The sequence below is a fragment of the Dipodomys merriami genome, unplaced genomic scaffold, assembly GCF_024711535.1.
Source record: "Dipodomys merriami isolate MVZ:Mamm:240054 unplaced genomic scaffold, mDipMer1.0.p SCAF_40, whole genome shotgun sequence".
In the NCBI taxonomy this organism is placed as follows: domain Eukaryota; kingdom Metazoa; phylum Chordata; class Mammalia; order Rodentia; family Heteromyidae; genus Dipodomys; species Dipodomys merriami.
The window spans coordinates 7,207,959-7,232,311 of NW_027205604.1; the positions used below are offsets into that span (position 1 = coordinate 7,207,959).

The 24,353-nt window shown below is 44.7% G+C and overlaps 1 protein-coding gene and 1 non-coding gene across 8 annotated transcripts in view; one reads left to right on the plus strand and one right to left on the minus strand.

Moving 5' to 3' along the window:
- The first annotated feature begins 7,233 nt into the window (after window positions 1-7,233).
- Window positions 7,234-24,353, plus strand: part of Tnik (TRAF2 and NCK interacting kinase) — a 407,835-nt gene continuing 390,715 nt past the window's right edge. For all 7 annotated transcript variants that reach the window (XM_069991889.1, XM_069991891.1, XM_069991890.1 and 4 more), the window contains exon 1: window positions 7,234-7,700. In XM_069991889.1, the coding sequence (XP_069847990.1) occupies window positions 7,644-7,700 (57 nt within the window). In that variant the 5' untranslated portion in view covers window positions 7,234-7,643. The remainder of the gene's footprint in view (window positions 7,701-24,353) is intronic.
- LOC138806551 (small nucleolar RNA U3) lies at window positions 23,311-23,527 on the minus strand. The gene has a single exon (XR_011365922.1). It is a non-coding gene; the product is annotated as a small nucleolar RNA U3 (small nucleolar RNA).

A 24,353-nucleotide genomic window follows, 5' to 3' on the forward strand; every position in this document is an offset into this window, starting at 1 on the left:
TCCTGCCTGAGGCTGGCTTCGAACCATGATTCTTAGATCTCAGCCTCCTGAGTAGCTAGGATTACAGGCATGAGCCACCTGAATCTTAAAATGTTAAAGCCTTAAAAGACTCAAATTTCACAGAGTGAAAAATTTCACAGAGTTTATGATTTACCGATTATTTATTTATTTTGTTGGTCGTGGGGCCTGAACTCTGGGCCTGGGCACTGTCCCTCAGCTCTTCAGTTCAAGGCTAGCGCTCTACCACTTGAGCCACAGCACCACTTCCAGCTTTTTCTGCTTATGTGGTGCTGAGGAATCGAACTCAGGGCCTCATGCATGCAAGGCAAGCGCTCTACCACTGAGCCACCTTCCCAGCCCCGATGTACTGATTTTTTTTTTAAAAAAAGCACTTTTATTCAAATGCTAACTTACTAACAACATTTAATGTGGCAGACATTATCTGGGCACCAGAGCTGAACCAAAAATTAAAAAAAAGAGAGAGTTTTGTAATCAGCAGCTCTCTGATAGAACACAATGACAATGTAATTTCTTAAGTGCTGCAAGAGAAGAAAAGGACATTCCACTGTGCACCTTAACATTCACTCCTTCGTGGCACAGAGTGATAAGTGTGTGATAAATCTCTATCTTGCTCTTGGGCTAATGGCTGGGAACAATTCCTCTCTTCCTTCCCTGGGTTAGGTCTTTGGCTTTGAGAACTCATTCAGCAAAGCTTTGCTCCATTTTGGGAGCTGCCACACACACAGGCACTGCTATGGACATGGTAAACCAACTCGTTTAGTGCAGAGCTGCCAGGCAGCCCATAGGTGAAGGGAAATATGATTGGTTGTGTACTTTGCAATTTCCTTAAGATAAAAAGCACAAGTGATTGGACTTTAATTGTCTGGGACGTACTGTGTTAGTGTAATGGACATAGCTTATGGGAAAAACAATAACTATAAATACAGCCTTGATTTTTTTTTTCAAGTACAATGCCTTCAGTGTTTGGGTGCTTTCCTGTGTTGACTTTGGATCATCGTATCTCTGGACCTTGGTTCCCTTATCTATAAAATGAGGAGGCTGGATCTGGTCCCTTCCAGCTTATAAAGTGTGACTTTCAAGTTTCTGTCTAGCCTGTGACTTCTCAGATTCAGTGGCGCTCCCTCCCTTTCTCCCATCTCTGGCTAATCTGTGGGGTTGTGGTGTTCCAATCCTGTGGGGAGGGAGAAGATGGAGCATTATTCTCTCTGAACAGATTGTGCAGTAAGGGAAACTTTGTAAAATTAAACAGGACATGGTTTTGTAGAAAAGTACTTATAAGAAGGTACCAGCAGCGTTGATACTATCTGAACAGGCCCTGGGAGATAGAATCACTATCCTTTTGTCCTTAATGTTATAGTGTGCTTGCTCATTGGTGAGACACATGTGGAATGTGAGGTATCATAAGACACTAGGTCAGGGGCTGGGAAGGTGGCTCAGTGGTAGAGCGCTTGCCTTGCAAGCCAGAGGCCCTGGGTTCGATTCCTCAGCACCACATAAGCAAAAAGCAAAAAGCCAGAAGTGGCGCTGTGGCTCAAGTGGTAGAGCGCTAGCCTTGAGCTGAAGAGCTGAGGGACAACGCCCAGGCCCAGAGTTCAGGCCTCACGTCCGGACCCCCCCCCCAAAAAAAAAGACGCTAGGTTAGTGTCCTAAGAAAAGGGTGTGCAAAAATAAGCCAAATATCCCATTATTTGACTCAATTATAATTACATTCATAACTGCTTTAGGACTTAAGGAGGTGAATGATCTTTTATAATCAGTATTGTAGAATTGCAGATGCCTGTTAAACTTTCTATGCATACTTATTGTGAGGAAATTCTCAAAGAACGAAAACAGAAAAAAAAGAAAAAGATGTTTTGAAAGGGCTTGCCAAATCTTTAGTAAAAATAGTTTTCTGTATTTAGAGAAAGTGTGATACTGGTATTTTAGATAAAGTGTTTGTGTTTGTCTTTAGACTTCAGTGGTGTTAGATAATTAAGAAAATTTCTCCAAACTCATTTACTACACAAGAGGTGTGGCTACTTAGTAATATTATTCCATGAGCAACTTGATTTTTTAAATCTATCCATCGATCTGGATTTTTTAAAAAAAATCTATTCTATCTATCTATCTATCTATCTATCTATCTATCTATCTATCTATCTATCTATGTCTACAGGAAATAAAATACAAAAGTAATAAAACAACTGTATTTCTGTATGTATTTGTGTTTGTGTGTAGATTATTAGGCTTTAGCAAGCACTCTACTACTTGAGCCATATTGCCTGCACTCCATTCTTCTTTTTCTGTTTTGAGATTTAGCCTCTTATAGTCTAACTCCATTGACTCTGCTTTTCCCAGATTATTATTACAAAAGAAAAAAAGGAGAAAAAGTAGTAGGGAAACTGGGAAAACAATGAAGAATGTTACCAATAGACAGATGTGGTATCTGAAAGACACAAAATGGTGGCAATGACAGAAAAGATGACCAGAAAACAGTGAGAATAGAATGAGTCATAAGACAATAGGAAGTCAAAGAGTTATTTAGGATGCTGACCATTTCTGGTTGGGCCCCTAGGACTAAGTTTAAGTACAACAAGGAACAAAAGTCATGTAGTACAGAAAATCTAAGAATTATGAATTATGTAGTGATATCGATCTATTTCATGAATACTGAGATCTAATATCATCTGATAATGTGGTAATGGGGGAAAGTATCAAACTTTTGGGAAAGTGTATTAAACTAAAGTTTGATGGTCTGGTCACACTTCATCAGTGTGGCCTGAGATATTGGAAAGGCATATCTACTCTGAGGTTGCTAGAGATGTTTAGCTTTGGTTTTACATGCTCTAAGCACTTGCTTTTTAAATAAGGAAATTTAAATATTTATCTCTATTCTGATAGGTTTTGCTTATGCCTGCTACATTATAATTATTGTTGTTTTTGTTGTTGTTGCTGTTGTTGCTAGTCCTGGGGCTTGAGCTCAGGGCTTCATGTCTCACTTGGCACTTTTACTTAAAGCTGGCACTCTACTGCGTGAGCCACAACTCCACTTCTAGCTTTTTGCTAGTTAAGTGGAAGGAATAGGTTCACTGGCTTTCCAGCCCACGTTAGCTATGAACCTTGATCCTCAGATCTCAGCCTCCTGAGTAGCTAGGATTACAGGAGTGAGCCACCAGTGCTCAGCACTACTTTGTTTGTATAATAACCTGTTGTCTAATGTGTGTATTATCCCTCTAAGAATAAAAATGCACATTTTGAGATTTCTTTTGCTGTATGAATTGCCACTATTGATTGTGTTTGTTGATGGAAACTGGTCTCTCTCTCTATTGCTCACTCTAGGTTATCCATTCGTGTTGGTGCTTGGAACACTCATTTACTTACCTGTGTGTCAGTTCTGCTTATCAGCTCTCCTTGGCTGACTGGGGTGGGAGGGAACCTGGGAAGGTTATGCTGCAGGACAAAGGACATAGATAATTCTTCTTCTGTATGAGCTATAGTGGTACTTCTCCACTAAACTGCTCAGCTCCCTGCCTCACTCACCCAAGCACCTACTCAGAGGATTATGTTAGTCCTGTCCACAGCTCAGACTCATTGTCCTGCTGACTTTTCTTCACATCAGTTTTCACCAAGCATCCAACATAATCTTATCATGGACTATTTGATTCCAAGCTTACCACTACATCAATGAAAACCAAGGTCTTCGTCTTCACCGAAGTTTCATCTTCAAGGCTTAGTAATGGTCTTGCACAGGATCATCTATATATTTGTTGAATTAGTCACCACAATGAAACTGCCAGCTCCTGTGGCTACTAGCTCTGATCCTAAACCTGCTGTAGCTCTCATCCTTCGTTCACCTATATATAGTTTTGGTTTGGGGTTCCACATGTAATCTAGTCTCATACTGGATTCCACATGTAATACTGTCTGATATTGAGGAGGCTAATATCTGAGGATTGACGTTTGAAATTTAACTGGGCAGAAAAATCTGTGAGACTCTTATCTCCAATTAACCATGAAAAGAAAAAAAACCCAAAAAGAAACAACAACCAGAAAACAGAAGTGGAAATGTAGCTCAAGAAGTAGAGCACCAATCTTTAGTGAAAAAGCCCAGTAAAGGCTTGAGACCCTGAGTTCAAGGCAAAGTACTGTCTTGAACACCAAATAAATATAGAGATAGTTACTTTTTTTACAGTATAGAGATAGTTACTTTTTTTACAGTATATTCCAGGGGATGTTTGACTGGAATATACTGTAAACATGTGTGGAAATGTAACAGTGAAATCCTCTTCTGTATAACTAAGTTAGTAAAAGGTTTTACATATAATACATAAAAATTATTTCCTGCCATGCCTATAGATTTGTACTATGTAGTATACTTTGAGGAATTCCAGAAGTGGTGTTTCTGAGTTCCATAGTGTGATTTCAGTTGATACAGATTTGCTGTTAAAGAACATTGACCATAAAAAGGAGAAGATAACTTCCATTGGGATCCTATCTTTTACAAACATTTTAAAAATTAAAAAATATCTCAGATATATAAAGAGTGATATCGTGAATACCCATAATCATCCATCCAGATTTAACCATTCCAAACACTTAGCAATAATTGCTTGAGAATTTAAAATAATAATAAATAGGCAAGGCCATTGGAAGGTCTTCTGTGTCTTGCCATTCAGTTCTTCTCTTCTTCTTCCCTGTTCGGAAGCTGAACTGCAGCCTTCCTCCCAGATCCATATTTTTTCCAGTTCCCTTCATAACTATTCCGTCTATTAAGTGCTATTCCAAATTCTTCTGTGGACTTTACAAGCATCATAGAATCAGCTATCTCAATCCTTCACATGATGCCAAGAGGAAAACTTCCCTGTGGTCAAGGCTTGAATGTCTTCCCTGACATTTGCTGCTCTCTACTTCTTTCTCCACCTCCCCCCTCTCCTCTCTCCCTCTCCCTTTCTTTTTCCCTCCCCCCTTTCCTGGGGCTTGAACTCAGGCCCTGGGCACTGTCTCTTAGCTTTTTTGTTCAAAGCTGGTGCTCTACCAATTTAGCCACAGCTCTATTTGTGACTTATTCTGCGGGTTAATTGGAAATGTAGAGTTTAAAGAGCTTTCCTGGGTGGGCTGGCTTCCAATTGCGACTCTCAGCTCTCAGCCTCCTGAGTAGCTAGTATTACAAGCCACTGGTGTCCAGATTAAAAGTGCTGGTTTACAGAAAAATATTAATAAGCATTTAAAAAACCAAACAACAGCTGGAACTTGACATTCATGACCTATGGGAGATTGTTCAAGTTCCAAATTGGGGCGTGTAAAGCCCTACATGATCCACAATGGCTATCAGACAACACAGCATTATTCACAAAACCAGAAAACATGGGATGTTGTTTGAAAGTAGTGGATGAACTAACTGCCTCCACCCACACCCAGTCATTCCAGAGCTTTCTTCTGAAGAGGATTATTACCACTTGCTTTTTAAATCAGGAAGTGGAGGTATGGCTCAAGTGGTAGGGTGCCAGCTTTGAACTGAAAAAGAAAACAAAGAAGAGTGTGAGGTTCTGGTTTCAAGTTTCAGTACTGGCACAAAAAAAAAAGAAAATTAACTTTTATCATGGGAGTGGAAGAGATGGGAAATAGCCACAAAAGGGTGGCACTGATCAAGATGCATTGTATTCACAAACTGCTTTGTTAAATGGCACCTCCTTTGTACAACTACTTACCGATTACACATTTAGGACATACTACTAAAATTGAATATAAATATATATTATTAAAGATATTAATATAAATTATATAAACTTAAAAATATGTAAATTTAAAACATCCTCAATAAACTTGGTCATGTAAACGCTCATCTTAGCAGAGAGGCATAGATGCTTTCGGAGCAGGACAGAGTTCACTTTTAATTTTTATTAAAATCAAGTTGTTTTGTTTTGTCTGTTCATGTAGTATTTGCCTGTTCAGAATACATAGCTTTTACATGGGTGTAATCCCTGAGTATTACAAACAAAAGATATTCCTTATATATTCTAGACATTAATTTTTTTTGTCAGATACGTGCACTGCAAATATTTTCCCTATAATCCAACACCAGCGGCTCACATCTGTAATCCTAGCTACTCGGAAGGCTGAGATCTGAGGATGGCAGTTCAAAGCCAGCCCAGGGAGGAATGTCTGTGAGAGTCTAACCACCAACGAACCAGCAAAATAAGCCAGAAGTGGAGCTGTGGCTCAAGTGGTAGAGAGCCAGCTTGGGGCAAGAACACCCCAGGACAGCGCCCAGGCCCTCAATACACGCCCCAGGTCTCTTCTGACCCTGTGGCTCATCAGACCTGGTTGGCTTTTCGCGTTTTCTCCCTATTTCCCGTGGCCAAGGCGGGAGGGAAAGGGCTCTGCGGGGCGTGGGGAGGTGATTTCACACTCCTGGTCTCCGAATGTCATTGCCACGGTCACACCAGCCTGGACACGGGGCGTCGAGAAACTGTTCTCCTCTTTTTCACCGGCCAGCCCAACTCTGCCCATCCTAGGGGCGGGTCAGCGCCTGGGTGCCGCCTTCCGAGACAGAGAGAAAGGTGGGGGTCCCCGGCGCCCACCGGGGGTTCCCTGAAGCACCCCCAAGTCCAGCTGCTCGTGCCCACTCGGTCGCTTCCGTGGGGCGCTGCGGCCCGAGCAGGTGCTGGGTGTGGCCACGTGCGGACGAAGCTCCGATCGCCGGGTCCTGCTGTGCCGGACGGCGGGCGTGCGGCACCCGGGGCGGGGATGGGGGGGTGGAGGGCCGGCGCCCCGCCCCGCGCCCGGGTCCAGGCCTTATAAGCACCGGTGGCGGCGACACGCCTCATGCCGATCTGCAAAGAGTTAATGGGGGTGAGGGGACAACGGGTGTCGCAGGGTTCGTCTTCAGTGTCTTTTTCCCTCCTCCCAGCCCTACCGCGTTTGCACTGTGCGAAGGTGCGGCCGAAAGGCCATTTTTGGTGCAGTGCATGCGTGGGACACACAACGACGGAGCTCGGGCGCCGGCGAGGAGCGCGGGGAGGCTCCGCGCAGCCTGCGGGAGCCCGGGCGGAGAGCGTGCGCGCCCCGCCCCTGCGCGCTGGTGCAGAGGGGCGGGGCCCAGACGCGAGGCCCCGCCCCCGCCGCGGGCCCCACCCCCGCCGCGGCCCCGCCCCGCCCGCGGCCCCGCCCCCGCCGCCCTGGCTTCCTCCCCCCTCCGCCCAGGAAGCGGTGATGGACAGCTCTGCGTGTTCTCCGCCCCCAGCCTCCCCAGCTGAGTGGAGGAGTTGATGTGTCTCATTAGAACAGCCGGTGCGGCCGCCATCCGCGCTCGGGCGAGGAGCATGTCCCAGTTAAATACGCCCTCGCAGCCCCGGCGCCCTTAGCCGACCAGGGCGCGCAGCCCGCACGCTCGCCGGCTCCGGGCGCGCGGCTCCGGGCGTGGACGTCCGCGCAGGCTGGGCTCCGTGCTCCACGGGAGGATCCGAGGCGCGCAGAGGATCGCGATCCGACTCCCGGGCCGGGGTGGGCGGCGGGGAGGCTGGGCCCGGGGCCGCTGGCGCGCGACCCCCGCATGAGGACGCCCGCCGAGTAGACCGAGGGCGAACTGCCGCGGGAGAAGCTTCGGGGCGGTGCGGGTCCGCTTCCCCGGCGAAGAAGTAGACATGGCCAGCGACTCGCCGGCTCGCAGCCTGGATGAAATCGATCTCTCGGCTCTGAGGGTGAGCGGGACGCGTTCTCCGAGGGCTGTGCCGCGGTCCGCGTGGGGGCGAGCGGGCGGGGGGGGGCGTCGGAAGGATCCGCCGCGGGGAATCTGCGTGTGGATTCGATCGGGGGGTTGGTGCGGGGGAGCGCCCCGGGGACCGGGGCTGCGCGGGGCGGGCTCGGGCTCCGGTGGCTGTGGCCGTGGGTCCGGGAGCTCGCGGAGCTTCACGTCAGTACCATCTTCACACATGCAAGAGCATTGAAGGAAGGGCGCGCGCGCGCGCGTGTGCATGTGTGTGCATGTGTGCATTATGTCGATGTGTGTGCAGATGGTGCGCGCGCGGGCACACGCCCGGGGCGTTCGTCCCCCAGCGAAGGCGCGAGGCCCGACTGAATTCTTTATTTATTCTCATGTATTTATTTTCGCAAGGAAGAATCACCTGGATGAAGACACGGGGCCCTGGCGTTCGCCGGCCCGAGCCTGGCTGTGGCCGCCTGCCGAGCCCGCCGATCCAGGGGGGAGGGGAGGGTCCAGTCCACGCCACGGCGCCCCCTCCCCCCTCCCCCTCCCCCTCCCCCCCTTGGCGCCCTCCTAAACGCCAGTCTGCCACTCACCTTTATTTATGGGTAGAACTTAGCCCTGCCTGGGTTTTCCGACTTGGAGGCGGTGACATTTCAGTTTTATGGCTGAACTTAGGCAGGTGGAAGGGGATGTGTTTTCTGTTCACCTTCCTCCTCCTCTCCCTGCCACCCCCCACCCCTCCCCGCCATCAGCCCGGAACTCCCCAGAATGTGTGATTTCCCCCCCCCTCCCCCGTGTCTGTGGTCAGTCCTTTGTGGAACACCTCCCAGCCCTCCAGCATCCCCTACCCCCAGGGCCCACAGCTTCGCTTTCCCTTCCCGTGGATCGCCTCGGACGATCGCCGCCGTCTCATTGTATTGACTAAGACATCACCCATATAGAATCCATTTTGCTGCCGTTTTGAGATCAGAATAGCAGGAATCCCAGCACAACCTCGGCGCCTCCCCACCCCCACACCCCCAAGCCCAGCTCCCTCCTTAGAGGAAGGGGGCTGAGCTCTCTTGCCATTTTAATTAGAAGCTGCCTGCCAGGAGAGGGGATGAGGGGTGGTGGTGACGATGGCAGCCCGGGGTTCAGAGGAAGATTGGACACGGTGCTTCTTTCTTGAACCAAAAATAAAATAAAACAGCAAGTGCATGCACCCGATGCGAGGGAGGTGGGTGACATGGTGGCTGTCCCTGCTGCCGACTGGCAGAACGGGGTGGAAGTTTGCTCTCCCTCCTTCTCACATGGATGCGAGATCCCCAGGCCGGTTCCCTGAATCAGTGCTTTCCCTGACACTGCCTCTTTCTCTACAGATATTAAAACCAAAACCAAACAAACAAAAAACCCACCTCTCTGATCAAAGTGAGACTTTTTTTCTTTACTCCCCCTAAACCTCTCTTTTTACTCCCATCCCTTGTTTTATTTCCAACCCCTTCCCCCTTCGCAAATCTATTGGTCCAAGAGGACAGATTTCAGCAGGGTAGGGGTGTGTTGCGGTGGTGGTGGAGGGGGGCTGTAGGCTGTTTGAAATGGGCCAGTCTAATAGTCGGGCAGCCAAAGCTCATTCATGCGTGATTACAGTAAGCTGTCTGTTTCCCTGGTGCCCAAATGCCACATCCAGACCCCGATGCCCGCTGGGCAGCTGGGGATGGGGGCTGGCAACAGCGTCGGTGCTTTGGATCAGTGTGTGGCTTCCTGCTTTCCGAGTCGGGGGCTCATCTGCCCTAGTTCTGTGGCTGGGAGTTAATCAGGTGGATGGATGGCCTAGACTTGGGGGATGGAGGTGGGAGGGGAGGGGCCAAGAGGAAGGGGTCTGAACAATGGGCAAGGCATACGATGATCCAGTTGGATTCTTGACAGTGCTGCTCTTATGGGGCTGCTGTGGATTTAACTTGAGCCAGGACTGGTCTCTCATGGGCTTTTCCTGAGGGAAGGTTTTCTGAGACACCAAGCACAAGTCCTGAAGGCTTAGCCACTAGGCTGCCCGGAGTGCTGTCCGTTCACACTCTTGAGAGACTTCTGCTCATGCAATCTGTGCTTTGAAGAGATATCTTGACATGATTGAATCGATATGTTTCTTTGTGGCTTCAGCCGCCTCATTTTGTTCATTGCTTCTGATTTTCTGCCTGCTCCCAGATATACAAAGAGCCACAGTTTATCCATTATCTGCAAACATGCAGATCAATGTGTGCTCAAGATCCACTGTCCTCCAACCAGGGCTGGCGTGAGCATGAGTGGGGTGTGCAGATCACATGCATCCACAAATCAGAGGACAGGTCATCTCTCTGCTGGTCCAGTTTGGAGACATAGGCTCTGGAGAAGTCTCTTGCTCCTGAGCCCATAGACAGGAAAACCTGCTTGCTGAGCATCTCCGGAGGGATGCCTGACCCCTGAGATGCAGCCAAGGTCGGTGGCTTAGAGTGGAATTTGCTTCCAGGCTGTTGCTGTTTTGGACTCTTTAATGTACACAACCAAGGCTTTTTTTTTTTTTTTTTTTTTTTTTAAATCCTGGGCTCAATACATTCAAGCAGACCCTGTCTGGAGAGGAAAGGCCTTTATTTACCCTTCTCACTTTGGGGGCTTATTGTTCTCAACCAGTGATCCCAGACTGGACCAAGTTAAAATTTTGCCTCAAAGAAGAACAATGCCTAATTCAAACCAGAGCAGCCAGTGACAGTACTGATCCTCTAAATTCTGCAAAGATGTGGATGGTTTGAAGAAGTGAAATGGAGATCTTTGGTTAGAAAATAAGACAATCAGAATTCAAGTGTGTTGAGTGCTGAATTTTTTTTAAAGAGCTCGTGGAGACAGATGAAATGAGGGGTAGGGTGGGGATGCTTTCATACACAGAAAGCTAGAAGAGAAATTGTAGAACCCACAGCCACTGTGTTCAAGTGGGAGCCTGAAGCCCAGAGTGCTGAAATTTGTTGCCCAAGGTCAGACAGTGATGGAGAGTGGCTGGGGGGTTGGGGGAAGAATCTAGCTTTCTTGTCCCCTCAATCAGTGCTCTTTGCTCCAAGTCACATTGTCTGTAGCCAGATCAGAAATCAATAATATATTTTCTGCCTGAATACAATTTTTTTAAATGACAGAGAGAAATCCATTTCCCCCAGAATCATGGAATGTTCTTTATGGAGAAAGGTAATTCAGGCACCTTTGGAATTCATCTCCTCCCCACCCCCCAACCCCTCCTTCAGAGCCTCCTTTGTGGGTAAATAGCTGCCTTAGTCACGTAGGACTGAGGCATTGCCCGCTCAGGTCATCCCCTCCCAGTAACCCATCTCCATCTGAGCGTGTCCCCAAGGGTTAGTCTAGACACACACATTATTCGGATGTCTCTGTGTGTGAGATTTATGGAGTCTGGATATGATTTGTATAATCTGTGTGGCTACGGATATTATATATAGTATTATGGGTATAAACTCTATCCATGTGGGTGTACGAAAATGTGTGTACATATACAGGCTCCCGCAAACAATTTCCTCATTCAAACCTGTGCTTGAGTCATTCTTGCTTCAAGACATCACAGTATTAAAAGAGGCAACTTGCTACTCGGATACTTTATTGCACCTGAGGTTGTAGGCTCAGCCCAGAGATTTTGGAGATTAACAGGTTTCTGAACTTGAGTATCTTGGCTGTCCTTAGCTGAGTCTTCAGGGTAGGCCTTCCAATGCCAGGGTTTGGCCAGTGCTAACTGTATATGCTCAGCTTTTGCCAGCACCACACACACACTTTTGTGTTTGGACAAAATTAGGCTATTTAAGCTAACCTTTCTCCTTACCGCTTGGTCCCTTCCTGGGCCAAGCACTGTTTATCATTATTTCCCCCCCCCCATTAAAGCCAAGATAAAAGAATTGGCTCATCTAAAGCTGATTCCAATGACTCACACCTTTAACTCTAGCTACTCAAGCGGGTGAGATCTGAGGATCAAAGTTCAAGGCCAGCCTGGACAGACAAATCCAGGAGACTCTTATTTCCAGTTAACTACCAAAAAGCCAGAAATGGAGCTGTGGTTTAAGTAGTAGATCACCACCCTGAGAGCAAAAAAAAGCTAAGAGAAAGCCCCAGTACCAGCACTCCAGCATGTGCGTATGAATACACACACACACACACACACACACACACACACACACACACACACACACACTCACACACACACTCACACACTCACACACTGAGGGGTTTCTTTCTGCCTATTCCACAGTAAAAACTTGTGGAAGGTTCACAGAGTTCTTTGAGTCCAGAGGCCCCATTTGTGGAATGAATGATCAAGCACATGAATGAACGAAGTGAAATTGGACACTGGCTTCTGTGTTCTATGTCTAGGCCTCATTGTTAGTTCTGTGACTTGGAGTAAGTCATTGAACTAAAGGTGACATAAAAATGGGCATGATTTCCAACTGCCGGCTTCCGTCACCTGCTGCTTCCAGAAAGCACAGTATTTATGGCAACACTGTGCAGAGCACCAGGCACCAATCACACACGTTCTATGATTAAGAAGAATTTAATGGGAAACTTAATCCCACCAACATTTGATCCCAGTCACTGGTACCTAAGAGAAAAGAATGCTGAGTAAAATATAGCACACAGTGGCTCCTTCTCAACAGACCTTAATGGCCTTTGCCCCATGTGCCAGCGTGACCTTACCCTCGGCCTCATGACCTCACATGAGCTTTGCTTTGGGGACAGGTTTAAGGTATAGCGCTGGCTTTCTGGAGAGTACCGTATAATGTGTATCAGTATCAAAATTATTCATAAAACACCTTTTCCTTCCCTCCCTTCTCATCCTACTTTCTCTCTTATTTTTTTTTTTTAAATTTTCTCCTCTTTATGAATGATCCCTTATTCAAGCATATTTATTAGCATATAACTTTTCAGGGTTTGTCTTCTTTCTCTTGGGGATTAGGGAACACCTAAACATAGCTCAAGATTTCAAAGCTGATCAGAGGTTTGAAGGTTAAAGATATAATGAAATACCATTAATTCAGTACCTGATAGCACTTCCATTTGGTCTGAAATGAAGACTAAAGATGCATGAATCGATGAGACCCAGTGTGTAAAAATGAAATCCACAGGGCAGATTTTTCATGAGATGCGTTTGTTGTTGGTAGGATGTTGTCTGGGTGTTTCCTTTTGCAGTGACTGCTTCCTGACAAAATCAGGTGAGCCAGAATGTACCTGAATATCGGAGAACACACACAAGCATTTTAGTATTCATTATTAACTGGAGTAATCATTAGTACAAAACTTAATATAAGCCATGGTTTGATGTCTGCGTAATTATCTACTTAAGAGGTCGGAGGATACTTTGTTGATGAAAGAATAACAAATGTTTCTTTTCATTATCTCATTTCCTTCTTTCTCTCTGAGGTTCTTTGAAATCTTGTAGGTTTGAGTCTTGCAGGTTGCTTTTTCTTCTTTTTTTGTTTTGTATTGTGCAAGTACTGAGGTTTGAACTCAGGGCCTGGGTGCTGTCTTGAGCTTTTTTGCTCAAGGCTAGCACTTTACACTTGAACCACAGCTCTACTTCTGGCTTTTTGGTGATTAATTGGAGAGAAGACTACCATGGACTTTCCTGCCCAAGCTGACTTTGAATGGAGATCCTCATATCTCAACCTTCTGAGAAGCTAGGATTACAAGTACGAGCCACCAGTGCCCAACTCTGACCCTTTTTTTCTATATGTTCTAGAATTCATCTTTCATGTTCTTCTGTTTTGACATCATTTTTTTATTCCAAGAAGGGCCCTCACATACATCCAGCATAATCACCGTGCCCAGTGGCACACAGCCAACCTGACTGTTTCTGGTAGGAATTAGGATAAACGAGTCTGAAAGATGCTTTACTATCAAATTGGTTCTTCCATCCTGTGGAGGAAATAACCCTCTGAGCACATGACCTAAACTGGTTTGTCAGCCGTGTGCTGAGAATTCCAAGAAAATCTCAGTGGTATTTTTTGAATGAAACGTTGTGATGCAAATATAAATACAATCTTTCTAGAAGAGGAAGAAAGGAGAGAACCCAGCGGAAACTGTTGGGTGAGTTCTGCCTGTCATTGGAAATTTATTTCCTTCCGAGGAAGATGATTCCAGCCACATCCATCTTCCCTGAAGACACATTTTCCTTCACCCTAGGCTGAGAACTTGGGTCTTACTTCTATTCATGGGTGCCCTTAACTTTGCTTTCGTGCATAACACTCAAGTCCCCTCTCCTGTGTCTCTGCCATTCGCCGTCTGTCTACACTGCAGCCATATTAGTCTTTGGAGAGCATGATCATAGTCTGCTTATTTCTTTTTTAAGGCCTTCCCTGGCTCCCCAACCTACAGGCCAAAGTCTGCATCCTGGCACAGTATCAAGACCAGCTACAATGCCTAGGGACCTCCTGCCTGGATCCTCAGTGTTAATGATACAGGAAGCAACCTTTTTCTCTCCATAGTGCTCTTTGGGGCGCTTTATCATATTCTCTCCCTCTCCCCCGACCCCTGCCCTGCTTTATAAAAAATCTGCTGGCCCAACAATAAACACTCTCCTTTTCCACACAGCTGTCCCTAATGTCTCCAACTAAGGGAGGGAGAAATATCCTTCATCACACTCAGGCATTTATTTATTTACTTATGCATTGCTGGTCCTGGGGCTTGAACTCAGATCTTGGGCATGGTCCCTTAGTTTTTTGCTCAATGCTACCATTTGGGCCACAACTCCATCTCTGTCCTTTTTGTTTAAGTGGTCAATTGGAGTCTCACAGACTTTCCTGCCAATGTTGATATCGAACCTCAGTCCTCAGATCTCACTTTCTTGGGTACATAGGATTATAGGAGTGAGCCATCAGTGCCTAGCTGACAGAACTTTCTGTCTGGGATTAGCAGTATGTGTGTGTGTGGTGTGTGTTTGTGTGTGTGTGCATTAGTAATGGGTATGCACATTAGTAACATGGGTATGTGTATCTGTACCTTCATCTATACATATACATATATTACTAATATATATATATACATGCAATATATACATACATTACTAATATATGATATATAATATACATCACACATATACACACATATATGTTCCCAGGAATGCCCACCAGTACCTTATACATGGCAAGTGCTTCATAAATAAATACCAATCGATAAAATGGATGATGTACAGGGAGGTGATGGGAGGTGGTATTGCCTAGAGAAGGTATAGAACCTTCAGGAAGGCGGGGCCCATGCTCACTGTGAGAACCAAGAAATCCTAGTTCCTATAGCACATGACTCCAGGAGAGAGCTTGTATTGGAGGAGTATCAGTGATGAGAAATATAATACCAGGTTGGGTAGGAATTCCTACTACCTACATCTTTGAGGATTCTGAGAAATTTCAAGTGTGGGATGTTAGAATCCCAAGGCTGTTGTGGTGAGGTGTGGTATGGGTATTTGGAGGAGATTTCAGGTCTTTTTAGTTTCCACCTGATGTTTGTGACTTCTGCATCTATTAAAAAGTAGAAGACAATGGAGTCAAGTGACCATGAGCTGAACTGAAACCTGCAAATCTGAGCTCAAATATAAATATCCTTGCTTAACCAAAAATACAAGAGGGGGATGTGTGTAGGTTATGTGTCTTCAATTTCCCACTGGAAGGAAGATGACATGGATTTTTCTTTTCTTTTTGGAGCTCGCAGTGGGTGGAGAGAGTCCAGGAGATGCTGAGGTCTAATGGAGAGATACCACCCTGCAATTGGAGGCCAGAATTGCCAAGCTGGCTGACACTCCATATTCTGAGCTTCTATTTATCAGTATTTAAGAGGAGTGGCTTGGATTAGAACATGCTAAAGATCACTTCCAACATATTCTTAAATCCTGAGACAGGTGAGGACTAGAGGCTCCCTGAGGGTACTTATATACCCAGAGTTTCCTCAGAAATTCTTTTTTTGGGGGGACCAGTACTGCAGCTTGAACTCAGAGCCTGAGCACTGTCCCTGTAGTTTTTTGCTCAAGGCTAGTGCTCTACTACTTTGAGCCACAGCTCCACTTCTGGTTTTCATGTGGTTAATTGAAGGGTCTCATGGACTTTCCTGTCCAGGCTGGCTTTGAACCATGATCCTCAGATCTCATACTCTTGAGTAGCTAGGATTACAGGTGTGAGCCAACAGTGGTGACAGAAATTCCTTTAAAAAAAGTTACCATGTCTGTTTAAGGTATAAAATATGATTTTATAGCTATTCTAGATCTTGGTACCCACACGGTCTTACAAATTAAACATCTCAATAAACTAGTAATTAGTGCTGGAACATAAATCTCTTCTTTTTTTTTTTTTTAGGTGAATGATTTGCTTTCCAACCATTAGGTTCTGATTTATTCTTTAAAAATTAGTTGTGGTTGAGGATGGAAGGGAAAAACAGAGAGGACAAGGGAAGAGGTGACATTGTCCCAAAAGAAATGCACTCTTTACCTGACCTGTGTAACCATCACCTTTAGAATAACAATAAACGTTTGTTTTAAAACTTAGTTCTGAGTTTTGAGGATGAAGCAAGAGCTGATGGACCCTTGCGCTGCACCCTCCCTTCTGGTATCATTTCAGACTGGCATCATACCAGACTCTAAGGTTAGATTTTCTTCAGGTGCTGTCTAATAGGTGAAATTAGAGCCCATAGTTCTTTGCAGTATTGATTTACGACACTGAGGTTGGTTTGATTAGTGTGGTAGATGGTGTAAATCTGGTGTGCGGCATAAATGTGGGTGTAGCTTGGTGTCCTGTAGCTCTGTGTGCGATTGGAGTCACCTGGGGAGAGAGGCACAGGTGAATCCAGCCGGCATTCTTTGCTCATCCTGTACTCAGGTATCAGCATGTGATCCGGGGTGCTGCTGGTTGCTAGGGTTGAATCGCAGACATCATGACATGGCTCATGGTTGAACTGAGCAAGGTCTTAAAGTCTTAGACACATAAACAGAGCACACACACACACACACACACACACACACACACACACACAGAGTAAAAAATATATACGTATATAGTAAAATAAATAACAAAATAAAGATATACAATATTCATATATAAACATAAAATACACATATACATATATTATGCATAAATATATTCATATATAATAGATTTATATATACTTTTTACCTATTTTTGAATTAGGGTGCATTCACAGTATAGGGGGTTTCATTGTGATATTTCCATTCAGGCACACAGTGTAATTTGATTGTGTTCTCCTGTTCCCCTTTCTCTCCTTCCTCCTCTCCCCTCTCCCCTTCCCAGCATTTAATCTTCCCCTCCATCTTCTGGCCCCTTTCTACACAGTTCCCCTTTCATACTCATGACCCATTACCATTACTAATTACTTATCTATTGCTGTAACAAATCATGCCAGACTTAGTGGCTTAAAACCACAATAATCATTGATTCTCTCTCACACATTCTGTGGTGGAAGAATTCAGCAATGGCTTACCGTGGATAACTCTTCTGAGCTGAATTAAAATGCTGGCAAGGTCTGCTGTCTTCCTCCTCCTCCTCCTCCTCCTCCTCCTCCTCCTCCTCCTCCTCCTCCTCCTCCTCCTCTTCCTCTTCCTCCTTCTTTTTCCTCTTCTTTTTCTTCGATGCCATTCCTGGGGCTTGAACTCAGGGCCTGGGTCCTGTCCCTGAGCTTCTCAATCTCTCTGTCTCTGTCTCTCTCTGTCTCTGTCTCTCTCTGTGTCTCTCTCTCCCTCTCTCTCTCCCCCTCTCCCCCCTCCCCTCAGCTAGCACTCTACCATTTGAACCATGCTCTACTCTACTTTCAGCTTTTTTTTTTTATTGTTAATTGGAAATTAGTAGGTCATGGACTTTCCTGCCCAGACTGGCTTTGAACAGTGATCCTCAGATCTCAGCCTCCTGAGTAGCTAGGATTACAGGTGTGTGCCACTGGCACTTAGCTCTGCTGTTTTCTTAAGGTCTCAATAGGAGCTGGAGAATCTCTCTCCAATAGGGTCTACTCCCTAGTGGTTGATGGGAGGAGACCCCGCTGCCTGACTATCCCCCAAACCTCTCCAGGGTTGCTCTTTTGAGGAACCGTGGAGCACCAGAGAGCTGCAGCAAAGAGTTCTCCAACCTCCCCTTGGAAACCCCATAGTATGATTTCTGACGAATCTTGCCTCACCAGTGTGGAGGGGGCCCAGATAAGGACATTGGTAATGGCAGGACAGAGGCCTGGAGGGCCCTTTCTTGATGGCCTCAGGACTCCTCAAGACTCCGTCAGGAGTATTTCTTTGAGGTGTGTCTGTGAAGTAACACTCCTAACCTTCCATTCCACTGCGCCATTGTCTTTAAAACAGTTAAGACCATCTTAAAAAAAAAAAAAAAAAAAAAAAAGAGTTCTGCTTCACTGGAATACTTTTAGTTGGGTTTTATCTTGCTTGTGTGTTTACCAGTTTTCCTGGGCTAGAGAACTATGCTTGGCCACGTGACAAGTATTGATTAAAGAAATCTCAGTTGCATGAATGAAATTAAGTTATGTAGAAGGGATCTGTTGTATTTATTGCACTTACACCTCCAAAAAAATACTGGCTGTGATGGTTTCTGATACAAATGGCCTTTTGGATAAAGCCATGAAAGCATTAAGCTAAAGAAGAGTAAAGGAAAGCCCAAAGGAGACTATGTTTGTGTGCCTGATGGTCAATACGTTTATCTATCAATCTGCCTCTTTAGGGATCAGCAATCCCACTTCCCTCTTTTGTAGGTGCCATTGGGGTTCACAGAAGTGCCTTGTCTTGTTGAAGGATGAAGCTTTGAAGACAGAACTGGGCCCTGTTAGGTCACCCCACTCAGTCAGATTGCTAATAGCATCCTGGTCACCTTAAGAACAAATTATTCCCACCAAACAAAACAAGCTTGACAAAGCGGGGCCACACAGGTTATCATCTCATTGCTTGCATGCGTGAATTAGCCAAATAAATGTATTTAATTAGGTGTTTAGAGGAAAGTACAAGTTGTTAAGCGGTCTAAATGTGTCAGAATGTTTCCAGTGCAGAAAAGTAAAAGTTAGGCCTACCGTGGTAGTACATGCCTGTAAGCCCAGCAATTTAGAGGTTGAAGCAGGTCAAATGTCCAAGGCTAGTCTGGGCAATTTAGTGAGAAATACCTCAACATGAAGCTTAAAAGAGGAAAAAAAAAAAGCCGAGTGCCAGTGGTTCACGACTGTAATCGTAGCTACTTAGGAGGCTGAGATCTGAGGATCACCACTCAAAGCCAGCCCAGGTAGGAAAAGCCATGAAAATCATAAACCACCAGAAAACTGGAAGTGATGCTGTGGGTCAAGTGGTAGAGTGCTAGCCTTGAGCTGAAGAGCTGAGGGACAGTGCCCAGGCCCAGAGTTCAGGCCCTATGACCACACACACACACACACACACACACACACACACACACACACACACACACACACACACACACACACACACACACACACACACACACACACACACACACACACACACACACACACACACACACGGAGGAGAGGGGGAGAAGGGGAGGAGGAAGAGGAAGAGCAGGAGCAGGAGGAAGGATTGGAGACATGCTCAGAGATAGAGTGTTTCTGTGCCCAGAGCTGCAGTCCATCCATCCATCCATCCAGATGGTAATATTTTCTGTGACAAAAAAATCCAATCCTGAAACTTGAAATATGTGTAGAATCCTTATGTGTGTGAGCAACCAGATGACCCCTCCAGTTCTAAGATGCAGAAAATCCAGACAGAATGTGAGCAATTATTAAAAATTTAATTATTAAGACTATTAATAATAGAGCACCCAGAATGTGCTCAATTATTTATTTGAATTATAAAGAAAAAAATCTGTGCCCTGTCCTTTCATTTTAAAAGTGATTTTTTTTTATTGCAGAAAATGGAGAAGAAGCAAAAATAATTTCCATCTGATTCTTTTTCATTTCTTTGTTTGAGGTAGGGTTCTCTCAGTGTAGATGAGGCTGGCATCACACTGATGCCTTCACATTGTCATGGGCTGGAATTACAGGCATACACTGATGTTACAGGCATATCACCATCTGATAACTATGTATCTAATTTGGTATATGGATTTGTTTTCTCTCATTGGCTGGTGATCTACCAACTGAGCCATACCTCTAACCTTTAGTCATTCTTTCCTTTGTGCAGCCGAATAAATGTCTTTAAAAGATTTAAGATCATTGGGGCTGGGAAGGTGGCTCAGTGGTAGAGCGCTTGCCTTGAATGCATGAGGCCCTGGGTTCGATTCCTCAGTACCACATAAGCAAAAAGAAAAAAGCCGGAAGTGGCGCTGTGGCTTAAGTGGTAGAGCGCTAGCCTTGAGCTGAAGAGCTGAGGGACAGTGCCCAGGCCCAGAGTTCAGGCCCCACAACTGGACCTCCCCTCCCCCCCAAAAAAGATTTAAGATCACAAGCTGGGGGCTGGGGGCTCACACCTGTAATCCCAGCTACTCAGGGGGCTGAGATCTGAGGATCATGGTTCAAAGCCAGCCCGGGCAGGAAAGTCTGTGAGACTCTTATCTCCAATAAACTATCAGGAAACTGGAAGTGGTGCTGTGGCTCAAATGGTAGAATGCTAGCCTGAGCTGAAGAGCTTAGGGACAACACCCAGGCCCAGAGTTCAAAACTCGAAAAAGATTTAAGATCACATGGAATGTATTATCTCCAGTTAGTTTTTCAATGAGATAATTTTTAAATTCCTCATATAGAGATTCAAAATCTGTGTTTTTCTCTCTCTCTCTTTGTGTGTGTGTGTGTGTGTGTGTGTGTGTGTGTGTGTGTGTGTGTGTGTGTGTGTGTGTGTGTGTGTGTGTGTGTGTGTGTGTGTGTGTGTGTGTGTGTGTGTGTGTGTGTGTGTGTGTGTGTGTGTGTGTGTGTATCCCGGGGCTTGAACTCAGGGTATAGGTACTGCCACTAAGCTTTTTCTGCTCAAGGCTAGCACTCTATCACTTAAGCCATAGCTCTGCTTTTAGCTTTTTTGGTAGGTAGTTAGAGATACCAGTCTCAAGGCCTTTTCTGCCCTGGCTGGCTTTGAACTGGAATCCTCAGATCTCAATGTCCTCAGTATTTAGGTTTATAGGCGTGAGCCACTGCTACCCTACTTAAACACCTATGTTACCTAGACATTCACACACAATGAGACCAAAGGAGAACATTTTTAGGGGAGGATCATATAAAGGAATATTGCAATGAACTTCAGGAAATGGAAACTAGAAGTTTTTTTCCCTGTTGTTGTTGTTGTTTCTATTTTATTTTCCTTTTGTCTTGTTTATTTGCTTGTCTGTCCTTGCAGCCATGGTACGTACTGAACACTGTTGAAAATGAACTATACAACTTGTGGGGGCAGTGGGGTTGGGGAGGGTGGGAAACTGGGAGAAAGTGAGGGAAGGGGTGACATTGTTGAAAAAGAAACGTACTCACTCGCTACCTGACTTATGTAACTGTAACCCCTCTGTACATCACCTCTATAATAACAATAAAAAAATTAACAACCCTATGTTAAAGTCGATGGCATACTGGAATATTTATATATTACAGGAATAGCCCCCAAACCACTGCCTATAGGACCCACCTAGATGGCCCTTGTTAACTTTGACCTTGTTATGAAATCAGAATTATTTAGTGCCTAGCTGGACTTGTCCTTGGTGCTGGGTTCCAGTTCTTCTCCTTGAGTATCATGTTTTTAAGTGTTGTTGCCAAGGTATTCTCCCTTGAGGTGTTTTTTTTGGTTGTTGTTGTTTTGTTGTTTTTCTGAATTAACCAATGTTTCTTTTTCTTGCCTGAAACCTTATTATGTTATTACATATTTGATGAACCATTTTTGGATTAGTAGTGGTATCTCGTGCCATGTGTAGAGGAGATGTTTACATGTCATCTGTCATTCTCTTCTTGAAAACCACCCAGCAAGTATGTTTGGAAAATGTGTGGGATCCGACTCCAAGGTTTCTATTTTTGTGGACTCAGAGATGATTGAATTCGTGACTGTCACAGACGATGACAGGATGAACTAGCATGGGCTCTAAAGGAGGAGCCATTCTCCAGCCTTTATCTGCCAGGTGATGATTAAATTCAAAATCTTGAGTTAGGATTTTTCTTTCCATATGGATTAAAGATATTTTTAAGATAATAATGAGTGGTTGGGAATGTAGCTGAGTGTTGGAGTACTTACCTTGCATATAGCAGGCAGGCCCTGATACTCAGAACCCTGGAATAAAAAATTACAATAGAAGCCAAGAGGGTAAAAAGCTCCCCATTTTGGAGTACTAGGTACTTCCCACCTGCTTGGGAAGGATTTAGGATTGATAGAACTTCATGGTTGTCAGTCTTGTGAAGGTCAGTTTCCTAGATTTACTGGATTTTTATAAGCTAACCCTCCCCTTTAAGTGCCTATAAATGATTTATACCTAGGGTAAAACTCCAACCTTCACATGGACATGGTTTCATCATTTTTTTTTTAAAGCTGCCTGTAATCAAGTTAGGGCAGGTTGGTGGATGGGATAAATTTAAGCAGTAATTACAAACTATTTAAATAATATTAATGATGATATTTAGCATTTATAGAGCACTTTATATCTTCAAAGTACTTAAGACATTACCCAGTAAATACCTCTGATTATAATCTGTATATAAATGCAGTTAAATCCAGAACAGGTTGGGAGAAAAGTAGGTATTTGGCTAAGCACACCAATAATCCTAGCTACTCAGGAGGCTGAGACCTGAGGATAGTAGTTCTAAACCAGCTCGGCTGGGAAAAATTGAGGTTGTGGCTCAAGTGGTAGAGCTCTAGCATTGAGCAATAAAAGTTTAGAGACAGTACCCAGGCTTTGAATTCAAACCCACTTGTGCATGTACACACACAAAGGAAGGCACGAGGTGAGATTAGCACTGTTAGGGAACCATAAATAACATAGAGCACAACAGTAGAGTACACTACCTACAAGGCACCAAGCACTTAGTTGTGAAAATTCTACAGGGCAAAACATACATAAAAGGTTACTGAAACATAGGTCCCATGGTTTCCCTTATTTGTAATATCTAGTATATGTATGAGTCAAGCGGAAAAGGTCAGATAATGTGATGTCAGGAAAATGAACCCTTAGATGTGTATTTTAATGTTTTTTTTTCTTTCATGCATGTGTTTCTAATGCATTTATAAGATTATCTCTTTGCTATATTTGATGTCAGTATAACTTGTGGAGGAGCTGGGGAAAAACCAGTTGTTTAAGGATACAGGTGGACCTGTTGCAACAATGAGAAGTACAAATTGTCATGTCCAAAACTAGCTTTACAACGTCGGTGGGGGGGGGGGAGAGAAGGGGGGGAGGAGAAGGATTGGGATTGGGGGGGAGGGGGGAGGCTGGGAAGGGATGTGAAGGGTAAACAAAGGCTGCAATGCTTAGTAAGAAATGTACGCATTATCCTGCCCATGTAATTGTAACCCCTCTGTACAGTATGTTCACAAATAAAATTAAAAAAACAAAAAAATTTACCGATAACACTAGTGATTCCCCAGGCCCTTGCCAAGAAGTAAGCATACAGACCTAACTATATTAACATCTTACTTTCAAACAAGTATAGAAAGGAAAACCACTCAGACTGTGTCCTTTCCCTCTCACCTCACCAAATAGGGAGGAAGAACGATCATCAATGGCAAGAGGCAGGTGCCCTAAGGCAACACCAAGTGCCAGCTTCACGCTCAGGAGAGAACACTCTACCTCTTCCTCGTGGCTTTTGGTACTCTACACAATCAGTGAGATTTCTCTAGTAACAAACTATAGAAATGATCCCTGAAAGTATAGTCTTAACCATTGCCTCCTAGTGCTTCCTTAGTGGATGAAACTCACACATATTACGCTGATGGTGAGTTTCTTTCATTATTTTTCTTTTTAAATACAATTTCCCCCAAATTTATATTGGCATTTATTTTCTAAAGAACCTCATTACCAGATTTATGAAGCATTTTGAATTCTTGCAGGATTTTGAAGACATTGCAAGATTCCACCTTAATTACCATAGGGTTGCAAAACAGCCAATCACTGGCCAGTTCTCTGTAGCCCCACCCTCACGTCCTCAAAGTCTTGTGATTTCCTAATCTGGTAAAGTTTTAACTCCTTAAAGCAGTGGATCTCAAAGAAAGATATCTGGACCTGCAGCTGAGGAGCATATCATATCCTGTCTGGGACTGGAGGTGTGGCTTCCATGGTAATCTCCTGAGCTAGGGAGCAGAACAAGCACTAGGTCCCAAGTTCAAGTTTGAGGTCCTGCCTGTTAGATCTGCTGAATCAGAAACTTTGAGGTCTAGCCAGCAGCCTTTCCATTAAGAAGCCCCTCCTAGTAACTGAGATGCACTTGGGACTGAATTGCAATTGTGTATTGAGCAACTGTTATATGATTAATAGCATTGTTACATGAGGAAGATATAGTAATTTTAAAAAAGTATAATCTGCTCTTGAATGGCAGAGGTACAGTGTTAAGGAACAGTCACTCAGGAATTTCAAGTTGCTTTTGGCATAGTGATATGTCTACAGAAGTTTGAGAGTTCATGAAAGAGTAAGAATTCGGGACTCACATAAGGTCACTAATTCACTTTCCTAAAATCAGAGAGATTGTGGTAGGCACCCAGTGTGTG